The sequence below is a fragment of the Gymnodraco acuticeps genome, unplaced genomic scaffold, assembly GCF_902827175.1.
Source record: "Gymnodraco acuticeps unplaced genomic scaffold, fGymAcu1.1, whole genome shotgun sequence".
NCBI lineage: Eukaryota > Metazoa > Chordata > Actinopteri > Perciformes > Bathydraconidae > Gymnodraco > Gymnodraco acuticeps.
Genome location: NW_022991761.1, coordinates 802,574 through 826,357, shown reverse-complemented (window position 1 = coordinate 826,357; position 23,784 = coordinate 802,574). Strand labels below are relative to the sequence as shown.

General features: G+C 41.9%; 1 protein-coding gene and 1 non-coding gene across 3 annotated transcripts; both read right to left on the bottom strand.

Moving 5' to 3' along the window:
• Nucleotides 1-19: 19 nt before the first annotated feature.
• On the bottom strand, nt 20-119 carry LOC117535047. The gene has a single exon (XR_004567359.1). It is a non-coding gene; the product is annotated as a small nucleolar RNA U13 (small nucleolar RNA).
• Nucleotides 120-1,510: 1,391 nt separating this feature from the next.
• spinb (spindlin b) lies at nt 1,511-22,837 on the bottom strand. 2 transcript variants are annotated; one of them, XR_004567354.1, is made up of 9 exons: nt 22,700-22,837; nt 10,813-11,154; nt 10,693-10,737; nt 10,538-10,586; nt 10,017-10,111; nt 8,946-9,101; nt 7,531-7,764; nt 3,879-5,223; nt 1,511-2,342 (listed from the first exon to the last, which is right to left on the bottom strand). XR_004567354.1 is itself a non-coding variant. In XM_034199343.1 (8 exons), exons 2-8 carry the CDS (start codon nt 10,865-10,867, stop codon nt 5,024-5,026), a joined length of 834 nt encoding a protein of 277 aa, XP_034055234.1. In that variant the 5' UTR covers nt 10,868-11,154; nt 22,700-22,837; the 3' UTR covers nt 3,733-5,023. The 2 variants fall into 2 exon arrangements, 1 of the variants encoding a protein (XP_034055234.1); XM_034199343.1 differs by lacking the exon at nt 1,511-2,342 and having other exon boundaries at nt 3,733-5,223.
• Between the last annotated feature and the right edge of the window lie 947 nt (nt 22,838-23,784).

Here is a 23,784-nt window from a genome sequence, read left to right as displayed (position 1 = left end):
TGTGTGACTCCTGGTTCAGGATCAGAAGGGCTGAGGTGCAGTGCGTAACAAGGTTGGGCTGCACCTATCACGGATGGACCGTGAGATCACCAATCATCACACTCATGAACCAGAAAGATCACATTGCTAACATGGCGCTGAGGCAGACTGTTTCTCCTCTCTAGCTCTCTGACTCACGGTGTCACATTTGAAATATTCAATATTAGAATACGTGCCTTAAACCATCTCAAGTTACAAATAGAAAACAGTGTAAAACCCGCCTGTGTGTTTATATTTGTATTTAATAGCTAAAAAGGCAAAGCCTTATAAGCTATCCGGAGAGGTGCATTGTGGGAGTGCAAACTGTAAAATGAAGCAACAGTGACATCCAGTGGTGTGGAAGGGTAACTGCACCCTATGATGTTCGTGTATATATAAAAAAAAGTAACTGCGGGTTTTCAATACAAATGCAAATAATAATTATTATTTCATATTTGTTATGTTAATTTATTTCATTTCTTTTAGAGTCATGTTTAAATCACTTGTCGAAAGCTTTTCAAAAAGCTTTTTATCAATGCAAGCACATCATTTAGTCATGTCTTATCCTTTTCATGGAATTGCCTTCTACCTTTATATTAACTTGAGGATTTAAAAACAAATGTTTAACCTGAATGAGAATTGTATTTCATTGCAGTCCTGAATATTGTTTTATTTAAGTGATCAATAATAACTCTGTTTTTCACATACACTGTAATTGGAAGACTGCCACATTTTATTATTTTGGACTTTAATAAAATAAGTATTGAATCTGCATCATTATTATTATTATAATTGCATTACAGTTTTTTCTAAATGCTTTCTAAACACTAAGAGACCCTAAGCACTCGTTATTAAAAAAAAATGTACGTAATGTATCTCTAAAACTAAATAAAATACATATGTATACTATTAATATAGTCTGTTGCGACTATAATATGCATTACGTTGAATGACAATGTTGTATTAGATACATTGCATCTTTAAAGAAATTCTACAGGATGGAATATCTTATTACTATTATATTATACTATTATTATTATTACTATTAATACTCTGTACATACATAGTTTTCTTTTGTACCTTATATGCCGTCTTTAAACTAAACTCCCTAGTTCTGCATGTCGTTTCTTTCATATGTTTCTAGATCCTTCTTAACTCTTTAACACTCATTGAACTGTGAAGCATCTTGAGATTATGTTTTTAAAGTTTGCTTTTCAACTAAAGTGTATTATAATTATTTAATAATATATATGGGATTTTAGTTTTTTTTTAAAAACACAACACTTATTTAAGTTTCTTACCATATAGTTAATGTTGCGACTAATATTTAATATAAAAACTATGATCACTTTTAATTTAAATGGCTTCATTTTTCTTTCCACCAATATATATATTGGTTGTTCTTTGCCCTTACCGGTCTACATTCATACTTCTTGTTGTGACGTCTCTTTCATCAAATTCAAGTGTAAAAACAAAGAAAGTGACAGACTGGTGATTGAAAAAAACAGAGAAATGGTTTATTTTAGTAAATATTGTGAGCTTCTGTACAACACTGGAATCTGTAGTTGGCACTGTTTAAAGGGGACACTCCACACAGAAACAGAATTCACACACACTGTTGTCAGCTCTGTTTCAAGGAGGATTTTCTTTGTTTTTCTATGTTATGCTCAATAACCCCAAAACCCAGCAGCAGTAGCCTCTGGGACACATAGTACAAAAAGAAACGGGCAAAGAAAAAAAACAGAGAAATCAAAACAAAGGCACCAAAAAAAAAAAGCCACAACAGACAGAAGTCAGCCGAACAACTGAAAACTACACAGACATGCAACTCACATCGATTTACACTGAGCTATACATGCATGCAAAAACAACACTGCTCTGAACAGGGGCTCTCACACACACACACACACACACACACACACACACACACACACACACACACACACACACACACACACACACTTCTGTAAAATAGGAACGGCGTGTCGGCTCCTGAACAAAGAGGCTGCAGATTGTGTGTCAGAACGAGTATGTTATCAAAGACTGGAGAAGGACCGTTCACTTCAGGAGTCTCCATGGACTAGTATCAGAACGTGAAACACATTGCACAATATCAAACGGCAGATTTCAGAACAGCAACGCAGGTTCGAGAATAAAAACAAATGAACAAAACGTTGTGACACCCATGTTCTTTCAAACAGATGTTCGAGTCCCTTCAGGAGACATGGATCAGGCAACATGGCTGTTTAATGCTAATGGAGGAGTGGGCTTCTTGTTGGGAGGAGCAGAGGATTCTGGGAGATCTTCCAAAACCCCTGACTGAACTGTAAAAGAAAAAGGGAACATTTGTATAGAGCGGTGCAGTGTATTTTGTAGGCCAACCAGGAAGTTAGCATCACAAGGGCTTCAATGGGATTTTACAACATTTCAGAAAATAAGATCTGTGGCAAACACCCGTTTAGTTCCGCAGGATAATCTCCACATTTTAACAGCACCTCTATAATATTTTAAGTGTAAATGCTAAGGCTAGGCTATAAATAAACCTGTCCGCGCATCACCACTGCTAAGCTAAAGGCGACTAATGTTTAGTAGTTTAAAGTGTTAAGCAAACGCTGCTTTTATGATGTGTAAACACTTCAGAAGTTCACAAGGACGCACTTTATGGTGGTAGAAGAAAACGTGAAACTCCTAAACTTGTGTTTAGCACAGACCTTTCTCCAAGCATGTAACCAAGAGAACGTTGAAACCAAATGGAACTGGAAGTTGTTAAACGCTGAATCATTCCCAGGTGTTAGGACTGCACCACTCTACAGGGAGCTGGAACTGATTGCAAAGGTGGAAATCCCCAACACTACAAGGAGAGATTTGTCAGTCAGCAAAAATAAACAATAATAATAATCCTACATATCAACCAGATCCAGCGGAGTGCAGTCAGGACAGCTTCAGTCATTTTGGTTGAAATTGAAACTTCCTACAGCTAACTGGGTAATATACAGTGCACACAGAACAGAAGACGTGAAACGAATGAACAGATAATATACAGAGGAAACAAGGCGGTCCGTATGTGCCGGCTCATATCAACATATAAACAAAGAGTTAAAACTATACAGGGCGTCGATATGAAAGCAGAAGAAGAGATAAGAACAGGAAAGATTTTTTTATAAAAACAATACAAATCAACTTTTAACAGATGAACACTGGATCGGTTTGGTCCGTAGCAAAGCACATCTTGTGCTTGAGTCCAGCCAATCAGAGAACAGCGCCGCACACAGGGGGCGGGGCATAGCCACTGCTAGTTTTCTCCTCACGGCCCGTCCACACAGCGGCGTGCGTTGAAGCTTCCAACGCTTCTGCCCGTCACTTTTAGCCGAACTGCATTTTGGGAAGCGACGTGGAGCGTTGCTGGCGTTGCTCGCTTCAAAAGTTGAGCAATGTTCAACTTTTGACGCCCGCCGGCAAGCGTCAACGCACGCCGCTGTGTGGACGGGCCGTCACAGTCAGGACTGATCGGAACGGATCAATACAGCATCAGACGTCCAAGCGAAGCCACTCATTCAGACATTTTGGGGAACGCGTCAAGTCTTTGCTCACAGATAAGCACCTTAAAAGTTCCATATAAATATGTACACAAATGGTTCATAACACACTATCATTTAGTTATAATCTGAGTGTTGATTAATAAGTTAGTGAAAAACTTCTTTTCATTGCTTCTTCATTTTTATTTACTTAGAATACATTGTAGTGTGCTATAAACCATTTATTACGTATTTATTAAAGTGTTGAATAGGAGTTTTAAGTATAGTGTTACCCTCAACACAACCTGGACGTATCAATAACTGATATCTATCTTCTCATCTCACCTTTCTTTGTGTGACCTGAACTTATTCTCAGCAGAATCCATGAAACGTTTGTGTGAACATGTTTCAGCATCACCCTCGTTATCCAGGGCCTAGGACTCATGGAATTAGCTCGTTAGCATCATTAGCACTCCCACTGAAAACTAAATCTGTGCGGCGACCACAAGCGCTTCCAGTGAGAATCGGCTGACCAGAGGACAGCTAACGATGCTTACCGATGAAGCCGAATCAACACACCCTCTCCTGCTGAAACCTCAAGTCATTATGGGTAATGAAGGCATCGGCATCAACACAAATGGTGAAAGGATGGAAACAGAAAGTAGTCCGCATTCTCTGTTTTCTCCACGGTGCGCTTCAGACTTTATTCCACTCTTTCTGCGGTGCCCTGTAGGGGGGGGGGCAGGGTCAGTAAAATGCTGTGATTGGAGATGAGTTCTTCCTCTAATTGCAACCCAGTCACCGTTGACCTTGGATAAACACAAATGGAGACGATGGTTCAGCTTTCACTTCATCTCTAGGTTTCTGTCTTCCTGAAGACCCAACCCTTCATTAACCACGGCAGACCGGTCCGCCCCCCCCCCCAACAAGCAGTCTGACAAGGTTTCAGGAGAGGGGGGTTCCGTTTACTTCAATAGTTTCAGACCTGCTGCCACTCTGGAGGGGAGGATAATGCGATGGGGGACGTTTCCTGTTCGCTAGGAAGATCTCAAGATTGGGTCCTATCAGCTTGGAGAACATTTGTTTTCTGATTCGTTAGGTATTGCTACAAATATTCCAAAATTTAAAATCTATTATGTCAAATAACTTGGTCTTATTTGAGGTAATCACACCATTTTGTGTCTTGAAGAATCCTAATGGAACTTAACAACATCTGGACACTGATGATGATGATATATCATTGAATACAGGTGGAGCAGGTGGTGGTTCTCCTGTCTTGGGGGGGGGGGGGGGGCCTCCATAATGAAGTATTTTTCTTGTGTTGAAGGCGTTCCATGAAAGCAAGAGTTATGAATGATATCATCCGTCCCAGATGGATGTTTCAAATCACTTGTTCTTCACTGGGGAGTTTTGTTTTGTTTTTCAGAGGGTCTAGGCAGGTCCCAGTAAGACTTTTATGGGGTCCCGATCCTGGACCGGGTCTTCTGGTCTTAGGAGGTCTTGACCAGGTCGTAGACGTAGATGTGGAAGTCGTCGTCAAACTTTATGAAGTAGACCGAGGGCTTGGCCTCCACCTGGTGGATGACCATGCCCGAGCGCTTGCCTCCGTCCTCTTTGGCGTACTCCACCTGTTTGCCCACCAGACTGTCCACCACCTCGCCGGGCTCCCGCTCTGCCGCCACCGTGTCGTCTACACACACACACACAGAGAGAGAGAGAGAGATGTAAGCAGCTGGGAGGATAATCAACTCATGTAAAAACATCACTTATACAATCTTGTGACAATAGAGTGGTGCAGGAAGGATGCTTGTATCCAAAGCCACTTGCATTAAGTGGAGAAACCATAAAGATTAAACTCCGTACAAAAAGGAAAGTGCAGATATATTCACTCTATGCAAGTCATCACATTGGAAGTGCTAGTGAATTAGTTACAGGGCTTAAAATAACCTTTTGAAGTATTTGTCAGTTTGCAACGGAAGATATGCAGAGTTTCTGTAACTTAAGGCTCAAAGTCAATGTTTCATTTTAGTGAGTTTGTGGGAACATGCCTAAAATATGGTCTGTGGTTAACACAAGCTTTCAAAGAAATGTTCACGTTTGTTTTTACGACATAAAGTAAGTCAGGAAAAACCCACTGGTGAATGGCCGAAGCTTCTATGTGTCCAGAAAACATATATACACATATATATATATATATATATATATATAATATAATAGGTTTCTAACAAGTTACGCAACAACTTCAGTAAAGGCAGCTAATGATCGGAGTGATGTGGGTCTGTTATAGCGTTAGCTTTTTACTTCTGGTGGGGGCATTTACTCATCAACTATTAGAAAAGTGGTGTTTTTTTTATTATCCTGCTGAACAAAACATAATTACCATAAAGTGGTTAGTGTGTAATGTGGTGTCGCTCTGTGGTTGCATGTCTGCGGTTGGCCAAGTGTAAGTCCCATCAAAGCCGTTGCTGAAACCGGAAATGAGTACCCCAAAGTTTTATGTTAGAAATATATATTACGGGTCCCAAGCACATAGAAACTGCCGGATGCTAACTTACATATGTTGGGCAATTTGCACATTAAGCACATTTTGCGTTAATTAGTATTATAGCTAAAAAAAGACTTTTTGAGGGTTTTGAGGGTATTGAAGATACCGAGTCCATTTCTGAAATGTTCAGCTTCAAAAATGGCAGTTTTAACCAGAAGATTGCCATATTTGTAGTCCCTAGGGGCTGATTCTCAATCATTTAGATTTGAACTTGACTGGACAGATTGCTTATTTATTAGAAAAATAATTGTCCGCAGTAGAGATAATAATTTTCATCTTGTGCTCTCTATATACAATGGTCGCAACAAGACATTGACAGCCACACTCTATCTCCCCCCCCCCCTCACATCCGCAACCTCGGAGTCATCTTCGACAGTCAGCTCAAATTCAACCACCACATCAATCACATCACCAGGACCGCCTTTTTCCACCTCAAAAACATTGCCCGTCTCCGCCCATCACTCTCCTCCTCTGCTGCTGAAACCCTGATTCATGCATTCATCACTTCACGACTCGACTACTGCAATAGCATCCTCTACGGCATACCATCCAACCTCCTCAATAAACTCCAACATATCCAGAACTCTGCTGCCCGCCTCCTCACCCACACCCGCTCCCGAGACCACATCACTCCCGTCCTCCAGAACCTCCACTGGCTCCCCGTCCGTCAAAGAATCGACTTCAAAGTCCTCCTGATTACTCACATAGCCCTCAACAATCAGGCCCCCCCCTACCTCACAGACCTGCTGCACCACCACACCCCTTCCCCCTGCCTCCGCTCATCAGAAGCGAACCGCCTATCCATCCCCACCCGCATCAATCACCGGACCTGGGGGGACAGAGCCTTCTCCGTCGCTGCCCCCTCCCTCTGGAACTCACTCCCACAACCCATCAGAGACTGCACTGACCTCACCACCTTCAAAACACTTACAAAAACTCACCTCTTCAATCTGGCTTTTAATGTGTGATTGTTTTTGTATTATTTGACTTTAACTATATATTTATTTGTTGTTCCTTTATTTTATTTTATCTTCACTATATATGTAAAGCGTCTTTGAGCACCTGTAAAAGTGCTAACAAATTAAATCTATTATTATTATTAAGACAAAAAGTAAAAATATGGCAACTTTTCTGGTTAAAACTACAATATATCTTGAAAAAGGTCAGAAATGGACTCAATAACCACCAAAACCACCCAAAAAGTATTGTCCACAAAAGCTATAATGCCACTCATGCTAATTAACGCAACTTATGCTAATTTAGCAAATCGCCCAACATATGCAAGTTCGCTTCCAGCAGTTTCTCTGGGGACCCGTACTATACATTCCTAACATCAAACTTTGAGGTATCCTCATTTCCGTGGTGCACTATGCTGGTAACTAGACCACTACTCAGTGAAGTTATGGAGCTGAAGGGCTGACCACTGGTCCAGTAGAACCAGCTTCCACTCACTGGAGTCGGGCATGATGCGCAGGTCTCCCTCCTTGTAGTCGTCCAGCAGCTGGTACATGTAGAGCACGGGGTCCTTCTCGTAGGTGATGTAGAACCAGGCGGTCATGATGGGAGCGCGGGCCAGCACCATCCCCCTCCACTCCTCCTTCGGCCCGTCCTCCGTCTCAAACATGTGCTCCACCGCTTTGCCGATCATCGTCTCCGCCAGCATCGAGTCGCTCACACGGGCCGGGGCTAAACCAATCACAGGGAGGGGGTCAGTGTGACATCATCAGGTGGTCTGTGCTCAGGACATCAAAATACTAAACCGTGTTAGGAGCTGCAACTATTGGTCAATTCATCAATAACATAATTAAGAGAAATTCATGCTTTGTAATTGTGACCTGCTCTATCAAAATCAGGCACATCGAACCCAAAACACATTTTTGTTATATACACTGTTGGAAAGAGGAGATTCTTAACTTTCCAATGATCTCCAAATATTCAGCAAACACGTGTCAAACAATGTTTCCAGGAAACAATCCTGAGAGGAAGGCCTTCAGAGGCTTGTTAGCAGGCTGTCCCTCTCATAGCAGTCAGCAGATGGATGAAGGAGGTTCATGTGTCCTAATGATTAGGCTAAGGCTTTTTACTCGGATGAGGGAAAGTGAGGAAGAGATCTGGTGAGTGTTTTGGTGCGTGTGTATTTCCCGAGGAAACACACAACACACTCCGCCTGTTGTAAATGCTGCTGCCAGCAAGTGGCTCAGTTCGCAGCTCGAGCTTCAGCGCTGTGTTTATCGTCTGAAGCCACTGTCCCGCAGACTGCCGGGTCACTGTCAGACTGTCATTCAGTATTCCAGGGAGACGTAGGTATGTCACCCTGTCTTTACAAGCGTAAACATTTATTTATCGTCTGAATTTGGCAACACTTGTTCATATTCTGAAATAAATAATATTTTATCCGAAATCTTAAAGACCAAACTTTGTTTTGCAATATTAGTGCTAATTACCCTAAAATGTAATATATGTTCTATTTTTTTATATATTTTATTTACAAATAACTGTTTTGCAATCTGCTTTGATCAAATGTGTTAAATGTAATTTTTCATTTTTCATTGTGCAGATTGGTCCATTTCAGAATAATAGATATGATATGTTTTATAATGATTGATCATGAAAGTGTTCTCAAAGCTTGATTATATTTCACATCATTAATCCACATCTTTAAAGTACCTAAAGGTATTAAATACATGTAGTACACGATAAAAGTACACGACATACCTCTGAATTGTAGTGGAGTATAATACTCAAGTAAAGTACAAGTATGTCAATATTGTACTTAAGAACAATACTTGAGTAAATGTACTTAGTTACTTTACACCTCTGTATGTTAGCCCCCTCAGGCTGATGGAGTTATGGACGGTGTTCCTCACCCACTCTGTCGGGCAGCACCTCCAGCCCCACCACCCTCTCATCACTGTACAGCTCCAGGCCGTAGATGCAGTCGAAGCCGTCGTATTTGATCAGGTAGAGAGACGGGTTCACAGGGACCTGGTCCAGGACCGTCCCCTTCCACTGGGACGACTTACCTGAGGGAACACACACACACACACACACACACACACACACACACACACACACACACACACACACACACACACACACACACACACACACACACACACACACACACACACACACACACACACACACACACACACACACACACACACACACACACACACACACACACACACACACACACACACACACACACACACACACACACACACACACACACACACACACACACACACACACACACACACACACACACACACACACACACACACACACACACACACACACACACACACACACACACACACACACCACACACACACACACACACACACACACACACACACACACACACACACACACACACATTTATTAGCTTTTCAGAGATGCATCCCAACAAGACTGAGATGGATCACAAATTGTCAAATTGTTGATTATTGTGTTTTAAATCTCAGTAAACTGAATTTCTTCAAGGTTTGTAGGTTTGTCAGAGTAAAGACATTACAATTGTACAGACCAAACACTCCCCTTATTCCCTCTATTTTTACAATATCATTTGCATATTACCATAACATAGAATTTATATACAACTGTTTTGCAATCTGCTGTAATCTAATTACTAATATATGTTTTACATTTTCATAGTTATATAGGTTTTTTTTAATTCTTTTTTTCTTTCACATAAAACAGCTTTTGGATTGGGGCTTGTTTCTTTGTCAAGTTGTATTTGTTCCGTGTGTCCTAACAACAACTGAGAGCCCGGTGGAGTACTTTTATTTTTGAAAAATATACGTTTGATCTTGATCAGTTAATAGCTATAAGCCCCAGTAATTATCATAAAAAGCCAAGATACAATACATTTAGTGTTTCAAGAGCGGATGTCCAGTCCCCAGCCAGAAAAAACACGATTCTAATCGACTTACTGCCCTCCTTCCAGATGTGCTGGATCCTGCAGCCCACTATGTTCCTTCTGGGCGGAGACATAGTCTTACTGGGACCCACACTGGTCCTCTGTTTCCTACGGGGGGAGGGGGAGAAATATTTAGAGATATTTAGGGCTGGTTAATGTCACATATTCAGAATGTACTTAAATAAACAAACAACATAAAATAAACACAGTATGCACTGCTGTGTGTGATATTATTAACAATCCTAATAACTATAACGATATGCCTAATTCTAAATGACTGCTCCTGAAATGTATTGTTGTGATAATAATGTAATTAAAATCACGCCAGCACATAGACACCCTAGCCCTAAACTGGAGAATCAGTGATTTCAGTGAAGTACTTGACTGGTTATGACATGGATTTATTTCATCACTGGAGTTTTATGGAGTTATTAAATGTATTTTTTGGCAATATATTGCAGGCCTAAGCTCATATCTGGCCTCCAAAAACATTGTAAAAAATATATATTTTATAATTACATTCATCAGACTTACTTATGTGAATTCTTCTTTTTCATCATGTTTGCAGAAACGCCTGAATGTCCTGAAACAGAAGCACAAACATTTAGCATCCATCATAATGACAGGTGATGCGTTCAAGGACACTCTGAGGTCATGAGCACAATGATGTTTTAATTTGAAAAACGGACCATCGTTTCCATGACATCCTTGATTATCTTCTTCCTCTTTTTGTACTGTTGAAAGAAATCGATGTGTTATTTTCAAACTGACATTAGTGTTTTCAGTGTTTGATGAATCTTTGTACTCACCCCCGTCTGCTCGGGGGGGCCGCGGGGCCGTCGGGCTCTTGAATGGGGTCTTCATTCATCCACCTGTAAGGGGGGCAGCCAGCCAGGCCGCCGGTCCGGGCTAAAGGCTGGGTGTCGCTCTGCGGGACAGCAGGCCGGCGGGCGTGCGGGGGGAGTGAGGATAGAGGGAAGGGGCAGAGGGGGGGAGAAGGGTAGGGAAAGGAGGGAGGAGGTGGTGGGAAAGAAGGAGCACCAGGAATTAGGCCGGGCCCTGGACAGGCTGCATACAGGCCGGGTACAGACTAACAACCGGAGGCTGAGGCGACGTCACAGGTGACACGATGAGGAGTCAGTGTCTTCAGCCTGGGGGGGGGGGGGAGCAGACATGAATGTTAAACGTATTATTAATTATTCTCAAACCATTTTCATGTCTCTTTATACAAGATGGCCCCAAACCTTTGAAAAAACGATATTCTATTACTAAATGCTAACAGAGATCATTTTGTCCAGGCACGCCAGAGACAGTGGATTTAACCTTGTGTGTGTCTATGGACTCTGCTCTGATTGGTTAGCTGGCCGGCTTCTTTTGCTCAACTGCTTAGCCTATCACGTACAATGTGTCAGAGCTCTAGCCTATAGAAGTGCATGTGTTACATCGTGATGCAACTATGTTAAGGAAGTAAACAAAGGAGTCCAATGGAGGCGTTTCAAGGGGGGGGGAGAAAGGGAACACAGGGATTTTATCCCTTGCAGACCATTTACACACAAAAACCTATAATGCGGCTTTCAAACCAGCGCTTTTTCCTTTCTAGCTCAGAGCGGGAGCTTTTCTGGTTCAGCTCCGGTTTCCCTTTTCTGCTCCCGCTCTGTTCACACCGCCCAGCACCCGACTGGTGCTGCCGCTGCTGCGTCATGACGTCACCGTTTACATCGCTGATTTGCTCCCCAACGGCATTACGGCGCTCACAACAACAACGGGGAACTGCGTCGGGTCGATGATCGTGTTGCTTTTAATCACACGAAGCCAGAATAAATTGAATAACGACTTCTCCAACCTTATACTTTGCTCCAGAGTGCCGTGGTTCATTGTTTATTAATGTGTTTCTGCAGCATTTACCGACCGCTGCAGTGTTGGCTGCTCTTCCACGGGAGTTTATTCTCCTCCGTTAGCTCCCGGTTAGCTCACACTGCTGCGGCCGCTCTAAAGTATTCACTGTCCGACTCACACAAGCAGCTGATACATATCCCCAGTTCCCCTTAGCCTAAGTCAGGGGTGGGGAACCTCCGGCCTCCGGGCCGTATGCGGCCCGCGAGACAATTTGTTACGGCCCTCGAGGTAATTTATAAACACACGCAAAAAAGAAAAAAATGTAAGAAATCTAGACCGCAAAAAAATTAAACAAGCGAGTGCCTGTTTTTCCTGGCCAAGGTCAGGGTCCTTGAACACAACACGAGCCTAACGTGTCATCACGTGGTATATGTCTCGACGTCTCGACTGACAGGGGTGCAGTTCTGACGGGGAGCACCAGAACGCCACTCCAGCACTTCAGAAATTGCAGTACCGATAAGGAGCCGTACACATGCCGCAGTTTCTGCGTGGATGTGTCTTTAGTTGAAAGCCCAGTGGCGATCTGTTCATCTGTCATACTGATCATACAGTCAATAACTTTGTTGGTATTAGCATCTGGTTAGCTAGCTATGCTAACAAATATAAGAAGCTTTTCCTACAACCAGTGAGGTAAAGGCACATCTTTATGATCATCATAGTTATAAAAAATAAGAGAATAAAGTAAACAGGTATAAAATACTATATGACAGTAAAAAAAAGTTGTTATTAATAAAGAAGAATACAGTTTGAAAGGAGAGTGATTTGTCAAATATTCATAAAGAAAAATAAATCTGCTTCCAGTTCTGTTTCATCTGGGTGTTGAGAGATGTATCCATAGATCTCCTAATTTTGCTCTCAAAGTGCACCAGATTGATGCTTTTAACTTCAACATTTAAAAAAAAATCTTCCCGGGGGAGCATGCCCCCCGAACCCCCCTAGAGAGGGTTAGGTCCCCCCCCACTTAAATCATGTTCACATGGATAGGAAACTAAATACATTTGCACACATCTTGTGTCCATATCTTTCTGTTTGGGTGGTCACGCCACACCGTGCACGTGCATGAATACGCGAGTCATGGCAAGATATCTGGATTAAGAGGTTGCTTTTTCTTTGCACAGAATGAAATGAATGGGCTGTGATTTTTGTTTTTTTAAGCAGAGGTCAATAATTTGTACGGCCCTCTGAGGATATTGTAAAAATTGAAATGGCCCTTGAGAGGGAAAAGGTTCCCCACCCCTGGCCTAAGTGAATGTGTGTCAGTCTGAATTGACGCTGTTTGGTATCACAACGCTGTTATGAAAGTTTCTCTGGTATAAAATGGGTGATGTTAGCATAGCAACCGAAGCTAAACTGACTACTTGCTATTGCTATCCTATTGTGGCATAAACCGTTTTCTACAGGCACATTTTACCGGCGTATTTTTATTATGATTCTACTTGTGATAGTCGGACACGACAACCTGTGCAGCCCATGTATTGATTCCATCCGATAGCTGCTATAATACAAAACAACACGTCTGCCTCTCCACAATGATCAATAACAGTGAACGGATGGTCAAAGTAAGGTACAAATAAACAGAATCACACGAAGCCTGGTTAGTGTTGCCTGACTTTATAAAGTGTGTTTATAAGCACTACTGCTTGTAGGCAGGAATGACAGTCGACCCATGTTCAGGGGAGGAGGGTTTAGTTTCCTGCACGCCTCGACGTAAGAGAGACGTAAGCGACGCCACCTCTTAGCTCCGAAGCTCTTGCCTCTAGACCGACAATTTTTTGGAGCTGGAAGTGAACCCGATTCCGGAGCTAAGAGCCGGCGCCGCTGCGGTGTGAACAGGAAAAACCAGCGCTTTTCAGGCTCCAGCTCCGAGCCGGAACTGAAAAAGCCCTGGTGTGAAAGGGGCATAACACACTAACACCAAAAGCACAACAGGTCCTCTTTAAAGATTATGAGTAGAATTCATTATTCTGCGTGCGGGATTATTTTTCAGTGGTATTGCATTTTGGGATGATTTACAATATAAGAAGAATTTATCCTTTTAGCATAATTATACTTAAAGGTGGGGTAGGTCATTCACTTCACTTTTTGTTATATTCCATGGAATGCTCTTAACATCCCGATAGCAATGAATATATTAAATGCTTTGACAATAAATAGCCCGCGGCAGATAACTGGATGGCCTGTCAGCCTGTCAGCCTTCCATCTGTGCACAAACTTATCTCGTGCCCTCATTGGTCATGTGCGCGTTCGTGTGTGTTGGAGGAGGGGCTCTGTAAGGAAGTCTGAAGGAAGAGGCAGATTTTTTTCCATTGTGTACTTTCAAATTCTAGCGCACTAGAGTTGGTTTCTCCATTCTTACCTACCCTACCTTTAATATATGTATATCATCAATTTAGGGCTGTGCAATTTAATCGATCCTGCGATATATATCGATATTTAGTTTTCCGAGAAAGTATCGATATTTCAGCCGCGGGTATCGATACATTAAGTCTGATAACTGTGTTCGTTATTCTCGCGTCCAGGAGAGAAGCTTTAAAAAGGAGACTAATTGAGTCTCTGAGAAGGTTCAAATGTATACTTTAATTAATAAAAAGCGCGGTAATGTTACAAGCAGAAGATGGTTCAGTCAGAAAAACAGCTGTGTTCTGGCTCTCATGAGCGAAGGGAAGAGAGCGAGCTCCACCCTGTGGGCCGGTTGGCGCTGCTGGGGGCCGGCCCTCCACGTCTCCAATGTTCGTTGTTGCGCATTACAGAGGATTCAGACATAACTAAACACGCCTTTTCTCCTCCTTATCTCTTTCATGACTTTTCATTTAATACATTTTAAACGCTGTAATCAATACTCCAAAAATACCTCACGGCTGGTATCATTTCCGGTAGTTCCGGATGTTGTCTCATGCTACCCACGTCTGTAAACAAACGTATTCAAATAAACTGTACCTTCATTAAATATTCAGCAATAATAATATCTCGACGTCTATAGTTGTAGTGTTGAAATCAGTAGGTTTCGGTGTGCAACACTCCGTGTCATATCGCTACTAAATATATCTATAGTAAATGGTATATTAGCCACATGCTAAATGCTAACCGGAGATGAAGGATTTTCAGAATAAAAGCTTAACAACTGGTTGTGCACAAGAACTTCTGGTTTTTCAGTATAAAACAGCATTTAAACTGACGGTATGTTTAAGGTACTTTATGCCATCAAAACGAGTCCCATTCAAATCCCCCGGGTTCCGCCACCTGCTGCACCTTTTAATTACGTTACTTTTAATTACGTTTCAAAGGCTTGTAAGCTACAGTTTGCACTGTTTCAATAAATGAAACTAATTTTCTCACCACATCTTTTGATTCATTTTGTCCAGCATTTGCAAGCTGTAGACTCTCTGTCAGAGCCATATATTGTATAATTGATGCTTTCAGTTTTCAGTTGAATTAATTCAATCCAAGTCAATGGAACACTCACAAGATGTCACCAAAATCACACTGTCCCTTTAAAATCTTTCAGAAAATGATATAAGTGTATCGAATTATATCGAATCGTATCGTTGGCTGAATATCGTGATATATATCGTATTGTGAGCTGAATATCGTGTATCGTATCATGAGATAAGTGTATCGCTACAGCTCTAATCATCATGGTGTGATTTGTAACGAGGACTTTTACCAAACAAATGTGTTTGTTAAGTTTGTAGAATACGATTTGTAGGGCAGGAGATCTCTGCAGCTCAACAGCTATTTTTAGTTTGAACAACTATTTAGCCTTTTACAAACACGGTGCTTCCCTTCCAAGGATTTGAATATAGCTGCACTAGTACAATTGAGCATCCCTAATGTTCCCAACAACAACAGTTATCAGTACTATCACTTCATGTTCAAGCAGCCAGACATGTTTTCCCTGACTCAATGAAAGATCAGGGATGCAATTTAAATATCCTTACACTCACAAGGCTCACTATTGATTTTTCTTATCAATAGTTTCCGGCAGTTGCCCACAGACGTAATGCTGTATCATGTCTCAGTTTCTTTGGGATTGGATCAAAGTCAGAGAGGGATAACAGCTCACATTGGTGGCACTAAATAAACCTGAAGGGACCGTATTCCTCTCTAGACGTGCTGCAGTGTAAACTCGTAAAGATGTGGAAACAATGAGATCGTAAAACCCTCTCTAGTCTCACCAGTTGTATCTCAGATTACCTGGAGTGAATCGCTAACTGCCAGTTTGACTCCAGCTCTTTGATAACCCCATTATTGTTTTACAAAGATGCTTAACCTCCCAACACACACAGGGTCACGGGGTCAAAGGTCAAGGAGTACTGCACAAGCACAAAGCTAGAACAACGTCTGACATTAAAGAAAACTTCTTTCTTAGTTACCTAGTTAATGTTGATGTATTCAAAGTGCTTTTCTTGTACGACTAACAAAAGTTAAATAAATCTATCGCATGCAGGTCAGGGGCCTCATTTATAAAAGGGATATACGCTCAAAAAATGGCGTACGCCAGTTTCTACGCAATGTTTGCGATTTATAAAATACTAACTTGACGGGAAAACATGCGGTCCTCCACGCAAACTCTAACCCATGCGCACAAAAAAAGCACAAAAACGGGAGACGAGAAACTGCGACACCGTTGGCAGAAGGAAGAATGGAGAGAAATAATACCATAAATAAAATGTTACCTCTCATTTATCATATATGATTAGTTCCCATCCCATTAGTTCCCATCGGCGAAAACACGTGGGTTTGCTGTCCTGGCTCCAAGATGGTGGAATGAGCTCCCCATTGACATCAGGACGGCAGATAGCTTGCACATCTTCCAGCGCAAACTGAAAACTCATCTCTTTCGACTCCACTTCGAGCGATAGAACTATTAACGAAGCACTTTTATACTAATAAAGGACTGGCTTACCTAAAGCCAGTTGAGTAGCACTTGAAATGTTTGGCTCTATGAAACCTGATGTACTTATATGATTCTGTTTTCTTCAAGGTTGTGTCTTCCTGGTCGAATGTACTTATTGTAAGTCGCTTTGGATAAAAGCGTCAGCTCAATGTAATGTAATGTGAAGAATTAATTTTCACAAATTGATTAAAGCCAATCTTAAAATGATTTAACAAACGCCTGTTTGCGACTCCTCAGTGCACACAAAAACATAACTTGGAGAAATAAATAAATACGGATATGTTATTCAAAACCACCTCGAATATGTTGTGTTAATGTTATGAAATGTTTTCTCAAATGATGCGGTAAGCAGGAGGACAGAATTACGTCTAAACTGACGCCGTTTTGCATTTCTATAGGTTGTAGATACGAGCATGGTTTTATATACTATCATGTTTAATCGTGTTTTATGCCGTTTGCATTTGAGATGCACAGGCAGCAGAAGAGACGCTGCGCACAGCTGATCGACAGCTGGGACACAAACCACAAAATACAAACAAATAATTCAGATCCAGTCGTCATGATCCACTCCGGAGGGATTCCCCGATCATTTCTTACAGTTTCTCATCAAGGGGGGGTCTCCTGTCCCCGGTACAAACACACTGCCTGAGGAAGGCTGTGTGTATTTATTTGTCATTAACCTTTTTCGGACCACTTGTTTATTTATTTTGGTGACGATCCGACCTCCATGCTGCTACTCTGGTTCAAACTGCATCCACCAAACAATATGATTTATCTCGACCTCCCCAAAATAACTAAAATCTGACACGGTGTGAGATGTCTTTTTTAAGCTGTTCTGTCGTCATTTCCTGCGATCTTCTTCACGCAGTCAGTCAGAATGAATGGGCGTTTCTTTGACTATTTATAGGCAAATATGGGCGTTACGTGAAGCCCGCAAAAGCTGCACCGCATTTCGAGTCGAATGTGATTTATAAAGGGAAACCGGCGTAGGAAGTGCTGTACGCACTTTCCTCGCCGTTACGCAATGTTTGGTGAATCGGAAAATGTCGGAAAATTTCTGTACCTATTTTTGGGATTTCTACTACGTAAGCAACCTTCCCACGTGAATCCTACGCACGGCGTTATAAATGAGGCCCCAGAACAATTTGGAAAACATATCTAAGTGTTAGAATTTGACTGATATTGCAATTGTGATATGATTCAGGATATTGGAGGGATTTATCATCTTTGTGTCATTGTTCTCACTTTGATTGAAGAACGGATAGAACACCTGTATATTGTGATTACATTCAGACTAACTGTTTAGCCCTTAACATAACTACTCAGGCTTACATATACCTCATTCACACCAACGCAACTCCGGTTCAAGCTCCGTGCTAGAGCTTTTCAGGTTCAGAACCAGTTCTTCGGTTTAGCTCTGGATCTTTTCACACCGCCCAGAGTCCGACTGGTAATGCGTCGTTGCGTCATCGTTTACGTCATGACGTAACCGTTTGCGTGCCTGCTTCATAAAGCCAAACCGCGCGGATGAAATCAGTTGCATTCATTTCTTATGGCTCTATCTGCAGCTTTTCCGGAGTCATTTCTGTGGTTTAGTTATATTCTTATAAAAAAGTGTACTCGTGTCAATAAAGGTTTTTTTAAAACACAACTGCTTCCGAGGTCGGTCTTATTTCTTAAGGTGGACTGAACCATGAGTGTGGAGTAACGTTGTATCTTTCATTTAAATGAACTGTAACCTTCACCCAGGTATGTAACAGCTGTTCTCAAATGAACACGAAGTAAAGTTTAATATTTATAGTTTTATAGATTTATAATGAGTTATAATGAGAGATCAACGTGAATGCTCAGGTTCCACCTTAACACGCAGACACGTTGCTTCACCATGAGCAGAAACCTTTATATATACAGTCTATGGCAGAAATACTGAAACTCTTGTTAAGTTTCTCCATCGTTGTGCAAACTGGATAAAACGCGGGCTTTTTGTTGTTGTTCAGGAGTTGACCTGTCTCTGCCCCCGCCTCGACGTAAGCGTGACGTATGTGGTGCTTTTGCTCTGGCCGGAAAAAATGTTGGTGCTTGAAACGAACCGGATTCCGGAGCTAAGAGGCTGCTCCGCTGCGGTGTGAAGAGGAAAACCCGGTGCTTTTCAAGCTCCAGCTCCGAACCGGCCCTGAAACACCGTTGGTGTGAATGAGGTAATATTGAAATACCTCCTTTATTATGATAACAGATAACTGTTACCAGAGAATATTTTGAATCAAATATGGTTTAAATATTTGTAATTTCTAACAACTTTGAAACCACATCTCTGAGGGTGCGTTTCACCTCAGGCTCCTCAGGCTCGGTATCACCGGAAGGTGATTTGTCTGCACCATCTTGAGTAGCTTCCCAATGGCCTTATTTCTGCCGGATCGAGGAGCGATAACCGAGGAACTATCAGACCATCCTTTGATGAAATCCTCAGACACTCGCCCCGCCCCCTTACTGTGTATCGCTCACTGATTGGACGATGCAGCGCATGCACTGATCTGGCTGCTGTCAGACGATCAGCTGTGCGGCGTCCTCACACACGGAGTGACGCTCCGGAGGAAAGGACGTCCCATTGCTCTTAAAACTAATTTCCCTGCTTCTCGTGATTTCCTTGCGTCTCTCCATGCTTCCCTGGTGGGAGGGACTAGTCACAGGGAAACGACGCAAGTGAGGGACGCAAGGAATCCATTTAATCGAATAAGTGAAACGTCGACGAATCCCAACAGAGCCGTCCAGCTAACCAATCAGAGCAGACTGGGCTCTGGTTTCAGACAGAGGGTGAAAAGAGGTGCTGCAGCACAGGCAGTATGAGAACAATAAAGAACTTTTTGAACATTAAAGCATGGAGACATGTCCCAGTAGAGACACTACACACTGATATGAACCTGAGAATGAGCACAATAGGGCCCCTAAGTAAAAACCACAAAGGCAGCTGCCATCACAGGAGGCTTTTCTCACAACTTAACAAGTTGTCACTGATAGTAATTCTCACAACCAAAACTAATGAATACTTCCAGTCTCTGAAGTGCAGTGAATTTATTCAAAATTGCTTATTAGCTTTATTAAAAAGGTCACCCCGGTGCAAAACAGGCCGTGTGAAGAACAACAGACACCCTTGGGAAGATCTGCATAAACGTAACATCCCGATAACCAAATATATTTTGTCTCACAAGGTCACAGACGCTGGCAGCATCAGCACAGACAGACAGGACTGGGAAAGGACACTCATGATAGTAACACACAGAACCACTCCTGATGTTCCCAGATCAACGGCTTCAAAATAACGGATAACCTGAAAGGAGCTGCAAGCTGCAAAACAACAACGGCAACACAAACCACAGGCCTGCTGCTGCTACATGATCACACACATGCAGCGCTGCAGTAACACTACACCAGGCCGCACTGACTCAACACACCGAGATCAAACCAGGACCAGCCAGGCCGTGAAGATTAAAGGCAGGAACCCAGCAGGAGGTACACATCTGATCTGAGGGATTAAAGCGCGGGACTGAGGCTGCAGAACCACTCGTTTAAAGGACCAGAGAGTTGGAGGAAGACGGGCAGATTTGATCATCATCATCATCACCTTCAGACATTAAAAACTGAGCCTGATTTATTCCTACAGCACACCAACACTGCCTCAGTTCAACTTTTGATGCAAGCAGGGACTGTAACATGTCTGCAGCAACAGGCGTCGGAATTTCAAGTAGGGCTGCAGGCTTTGATTGTTTTGATTATTAACTGATCTGCAGATTATTTTGTAAATTACAAATATCAGAAAACAGTGAAAAAGTCCCGTTTGTGGATACGGGGTGAGTGTGAGGGCTGAGGGGTGTGTCAGGCCTGACTTTACTGTGATGTTTGGATTAAAGCCTTTCACTGCTGTGAGAAGGACCTCAGTCTGAGAGAAGGTAGAAGTGCAGTGGACTCCTGACAGCTGCTCCATGTGACAAACACCATCACACCAGTGTTCTGTAAAAATGCAATAATTCACTTTTGATTGCAGACGTTTGAGAGTCTGCAAAACCGTTAAGGGTGCAGGAATAAGTCCAAACATTTTGAAATGAGTTTGCATTTGATAATTTCCAGTTCCTTCGTCTCGAAGAATGTGTTTTTGTTTATTTCCCCAAAATAAGGCTGTTTTTCGTTCTGCGGCATAACATATGTCAGTGAATACCCTACCTGGGAATGTCTGAAGCTTTTAAAACCAATGGTTGCTAACACGTCACTAAATGAGACTACTAAACATCATCAAATATAAGCCTCCTTTACGTCACAGTTGCACAACTTCACCTCGCTAAGCTAGTTTGTTTTTAGCCTAACATTAGCTTTTTACTTCAATCGATTCCTTTTACTATTCATAAATTATAGAGCATTGTTAATATGTAAATATGACTATGCTGAACCGAACATGTAAGTATCATAAACATGTGTTTGCCACAGATCTTATTTTCTGCAATATTAAAAACCATTGCTTTTAGTGGAGTGAGCCCTTGCGATGCCAACTTCAAGGTCTGCTACAGAAAACATGTTCACTGCACCACTCTATAGTGAGGCGGGGAAAATACAACTGCCATCACTTGCAGGAATTTGATATATTCATCATTCATTTACCCATTTTTTTCTGGAGAAGGTAGGTAAGAACTTCACTACAAGCAACAGCCGATTTGTTTTGAGATGAGTAACATGTTTACCTTGAAAACTACCTGAAACAATAGATTATCAACATAATTGCTGATTGATTAATTTACTGTAATAGATGGTTTTAAAACCAACCAAACCGCAATCATAAAATCTCATCTCTGGCACGCAATCTCATTGTTGTCATAAATCAAATGTATTTTAAAAACAGACAATGTTCATATCCGTTTCTCAAAGTCCATCGTAATGGTTTCAAGTGTCTAGTTTTTTCACTTCAAACATAACAAAATTCACTTAAATAGAGAAAAGGAGGGAATCTCCATATTTGAGATTAAAACTGCAACTCCTGGCCTTTTTCCATAAACATAATACTTTAATGACCTCTGGTAGAGGAAGCCAAACCTTAATGGGGGTCACAAGGCTCTATGATTTCAAAGGGTGTAAAATAACTTTAAATAATGAGTTGGCCTAAACTTAAACAATATGCAAAACATTCTTCCAAAATGCTAATTTTACAAACTTCGTGCTGTTATTGCATTCACTGTTTTACTTCAATAAGTGTACAGTGTGCAGGTAATTTACTGCTATGGTTGTGTGTTGAATATGAACTATCCTAATGTCACTTAATGTGAGTCAGGGGGTGTCAGTCGGTTTATAGATTGAAAAAAATAGAGGTTCCCATTCAAAAATATTAGGAACCACTAATCGACTTATCGTTGCATCTCTTGATATTGTGGCGTATGGTATTGAAGTGTAGTGCTTGCTGAAGCATTGCATCGATAACATTATGCCACTCATTTGTAATAACCTGTGCAGAGACTACAGATGAACTCATCCCCCACTGTGGCACATTCTCAGGTAACATTGCAGCAGCAGGGTGTCAGTGATGTGTTTCTGAGGATATCACTGTTGTTGCTGCTTGTTTTGGCTGATGATGATGACTATCCAGAGGTCATAGTTTACCCTCCTCCTCCTCATTAATTGGCCAGCACATACAACAGTTTATTACACCGCAACATGTTAACATATGTGCAGAGACGGCAGCCATATTGCGCCAGTATTTACAAAACCCGCATCGGTGCAACAAAAAAAAAGAGGCGCAAGCGAACAAAGGGAGAGGGGAGGGAAAGCACGGGCGCTAAGCTAGGTGGTTTGCGGTAAAACAACAAACAGGACACACGGACCGTCAAAGGGCTCGTTTGGAGCGGCCTGAGGTCGCAGTTTCTTACCGGTACAGCAATCAGTGTCGCCGCATAATCCCGATCAACCGCCGTGGCTCCGAATTGATCCGCTGTGCCTCCGTTTGGTTTTCCGCCGCTGCGTCAAGCTAGCTGCGCTAATGAAGGCACTGCGGAAGTGAGGCGGCAGCGGCCTACAAAATAAAAGCGCGGGTTTTGCTGCAATGTAATTTACTCTACTTCGCCTTCTTGCATTAATTATTATTTACACTAAAATAATTGAAAACTGACATTGACCATTTCTGTTATGCTTGATAGACAATCGTTCATTGTATGGAACCTGCAAGGAATATATTTTGTATTAGGTTGATTAGCAATCCTCAGGTCAATATGAAAAACTATCCTCACTGACTCAAAGAATTGTCATCTTGATCATTGAGATGTTTCATCCCCCCAAATACTTTTATATGTAGGTAGGCTACTCTCGAATTGTTCGACACATGATTGTATAGTTATATTGTAGGATATCTAATGAGTCATATTTATGTAACTTTTGAGAGGTACGTTATTTATTCAGATAGCTTTCTACATTCTATATATAAATGTAACAATGTTCTGATTTAAGATATTCATTATGTGTAGCACTATTAATAGGAAATCGAAAGTTCAGTGTCTATTAATTGTATATTTTCAAGATAAAACAGCCACAAAGTGGCCTTTGGGGTCAGCCAAAGGCACTCTTCTGATAATCATGCTATTTGATCAACATCCTGATATACCAGGATGTTGCATATTTTTTAGTTAACATTGTAGTATTTTAACCTTTAATCAACTCAATCAAAGCAGAACAAAGAGGAGGAGCTCTTTTTTGCATATACTCCTAAAGACCCCGGCAGCACATCACCAGGACGGAGCTGCCATCCATGGAGGACCTCTACTCCCAGCGTCTCAGGAAGAAAACCCACAAGATTATCAAAGACCCCGACCACCCCAGCAACTGTTCTGTCTGCTGCCGTCTGGCAGGCGGTACCGCAGCATCAGGACAAAAACCACCAGACTCAGAGACAGTTTCATTCCGCAGGCCATAAGACTATTAACCTCTTAAGCCCCAAGCCTGTTTTTCAGGTTTCAGGCTA

Excerpts from the sequence above, each read along its gene's own strand:
- spinb (XM_034199343.1), bottom strand. The coding sequence starts at position 10,867 with ATGAAGACCCCATTCAAGAGCCCGACGGCCCCGCGGCCCCCCCGAGCA. Across the intron at positions 10,738-10,812 it reads GCCCCCCCGAGCAGACGGGG|TACAAAAAGAGGAAGAAGAT; the intron begins GTGAGTACAAAG and ends TTCTTTCAACAG. Across the intron at positions 5,224-7,530 it reads GCGCATCATGCCCGACTCCA|ACGACACGGTGGCGGCAGAG; the intron begins GTGAGTGGAAGC and ends GTGTGTGTGTAG.